This window comes from Psammomys obesus, unplaced genomic scaffold (genome assembly GCF_907164565.1).
Source record: "Psammomys obesus unplaced genomic scaffold, mPsaObe1.curated_primary_1811, whole genome shotgun sequence".
Taxonomy (NCBI): domain Eukaryota; kingdom Metazoa; phylum Chordata; class Mammalia; order Rodentia; family Muridae; genus Psammomys; species Psammomys obesus.
This window is the reverse complement of record NW_026587553.1, coordinates 1-1839: the sequence shown is the minus strand read 5'-3', so window position 1 is coordinate 1839 and position 1839 is coordinate 1. Positions and strand designations below refer to the sequence as shown.

The 1839-nt window shown below is 59.3% G+C and overlaps 1 protein-coding gene across 1 annotated transcript in view; it reads right to left on the bottom strand.

Annotated features, from left to right (window-relative positions):
• The window catches only part of Ift22 (intraflagellar transport 22), a gene marked incomplete at both ends in the record, with an annotated part of 2212 nt that extends 539 nt beyond the window's left edge, over nt 1-1673 (bottom strand). The window contains 3 exon segments of the mRNA XM_055603881.1: nt 166-255; nt 354-430; nt 1527-1673. Coding sequence (XP_055459856.1) covers nt 166-255; nt 354-430; nt 1527-1673 — 314 coding nt within the window.
• Nucleotides 1674-1839: the final 166 nt, after the last annotated feature.

The following is a 1839-nucleotide window of genomic DNA, read 5'->3' as shown; positions in this document are numbered from 1 at the left end:
CACTGAGCCACTCCCAGCCCCTCACTGGGGGATTCTAGGCAGGTGACCACTGAGCCACACCCCAGCCCCTCACTGGGGGATTCTAGGCAGGGACTACACCACTGAGCCACACCTGACCCTGGCTTTTCGCTGTGCCCTGTCAGAGCTGTGTTAGAGGAAGCTCACTTGGAGTCACCACCGCAGTCCCAGAGCTCGAACTCGCAGCCCGTGCCTTTGTTGTTGCTGGTGACATGTGGATTCTCGAACTCCAGGATCCTGACAACACACACAGGGCGGCGGGACTGTGGTTAGGACGTGGCTTTGGGATACGCTCAGCTCCCAGGGGAGGGAAGCCGCAGTCGGGGCAGGCTCACCTCACACCCTGAGTGGGGTTGTATTCAGTGATGTCTGAAGATTCCGTCAGAAAGTTGGCCAACACCGTCTTGCCGCTCTGTGAAGTAAGAGCAGAAAGAGCAGGGATGAGCCACACTGAGCCCTCACACCATCATGGTGCCACATGCGGGTGGCTGGGGCCGGAGGATGCGAGCTCCAGGCTTGGGCTACACAGTGGGACCCTGAAGCCAGCCAGGGACAGGGTGTGAACAACTAGCCCGGCTGCCATGAGTGTGAGGAGAGGGCAGGAGGAAGGTACAGGCCAAGGCCCAGACCAGGGTTTGGACTCTCGTCAGCGACCAGCTTATGTGTGTTGTTAGCGACACACTTGTCCAAAGACAGTCAACAGCAGAGGAAGAGCCTTTCTGCTCGCTCCCCCGAGCCAGGTTCATCCTTCCCCTCCCCAGCCCTCACCTCATCCTTCCCCTCCCCAGCCCTCACCCTCATCCTTCCCTCCCCAGCCCTCACCCCACCCATGAATTCACCCAGCCCTAACCCCATCCATCACCCCATCATCCTTCTTCCCTTGTTCTCACTCATCCACTCTCCTTCCAACTACCCATCGCTTGGTCCTCAGAGCTGCGACCTACTTCCAGGTCTCCTCCAAGTATCTACGCCACCCTGAATATGCCTGCACACAGGACAAAGATCTCTCTCCTCTAAAATCCCTCTCAGAATCAGTCTCTCACGCTTGGGTGAGCCCTTGAAAAACCGCACAGGATGGGAGAAAGGGGTGAGGAAGATGAAAGGAGGAGGAGCAGCTGGGAGTGGCTGGGAGGCAGAAGGGTCAAGAGTTCTGGGCGACATGTATCAAAGACCCCCGAGCACGAAACCGAAGACAAAGCAGGAAACAGTCCTACGTCTGCTGCTCTCTGCACTGCTCGCTTTGGTAAGGGCTGTTACGTGGTCCAGGCACGGCCGACCTTCCTGCCTTGGCCCCAAACTGATTACCAGTGTGCATTGCCAACCCTAGAGCTGTAACCACTCTGCAAATTTCCTCCAGACTACAGCCGTGCTCCCCTGTTTAATTTTTCTTTCATACAGGGCTTCAGCACGTGGCCCCGGCTGCGGGACTCACTGTGGACTGGGCCGGCCCCAGGAAAGCTTCAACTTAAGAGTTACAGCGAGCAAGAGCTGAACTCCCACATTCTTACCAGGCTTAGGACCACGCTGCGGCGTTCAGGGCCTGGTGGCGCTGAAGCAGGGGGCTCTGAATTCAAGGCCAGCCTGAGCTGTGCAGGAAGACGCCATCTCCAAAGCTCGCATCCTGACGGCAGCCAGCCGGAGCCGGGACCGGAGACCTGAACCCGGACCAGCCGTCCAGGGGGTGCACGCGTCCTGCCTGCCTGCCTGTCCGCCTGTCCGCCTGTCCTCCTGTCCGCCTATCCTCCTGTCCGCCTGCCTGTCTCCCTGTCCGCCTGCCTGTCTCCCTGTCCGCCTGCCTGTCTCCCTGTCCGCCTGCCTGTC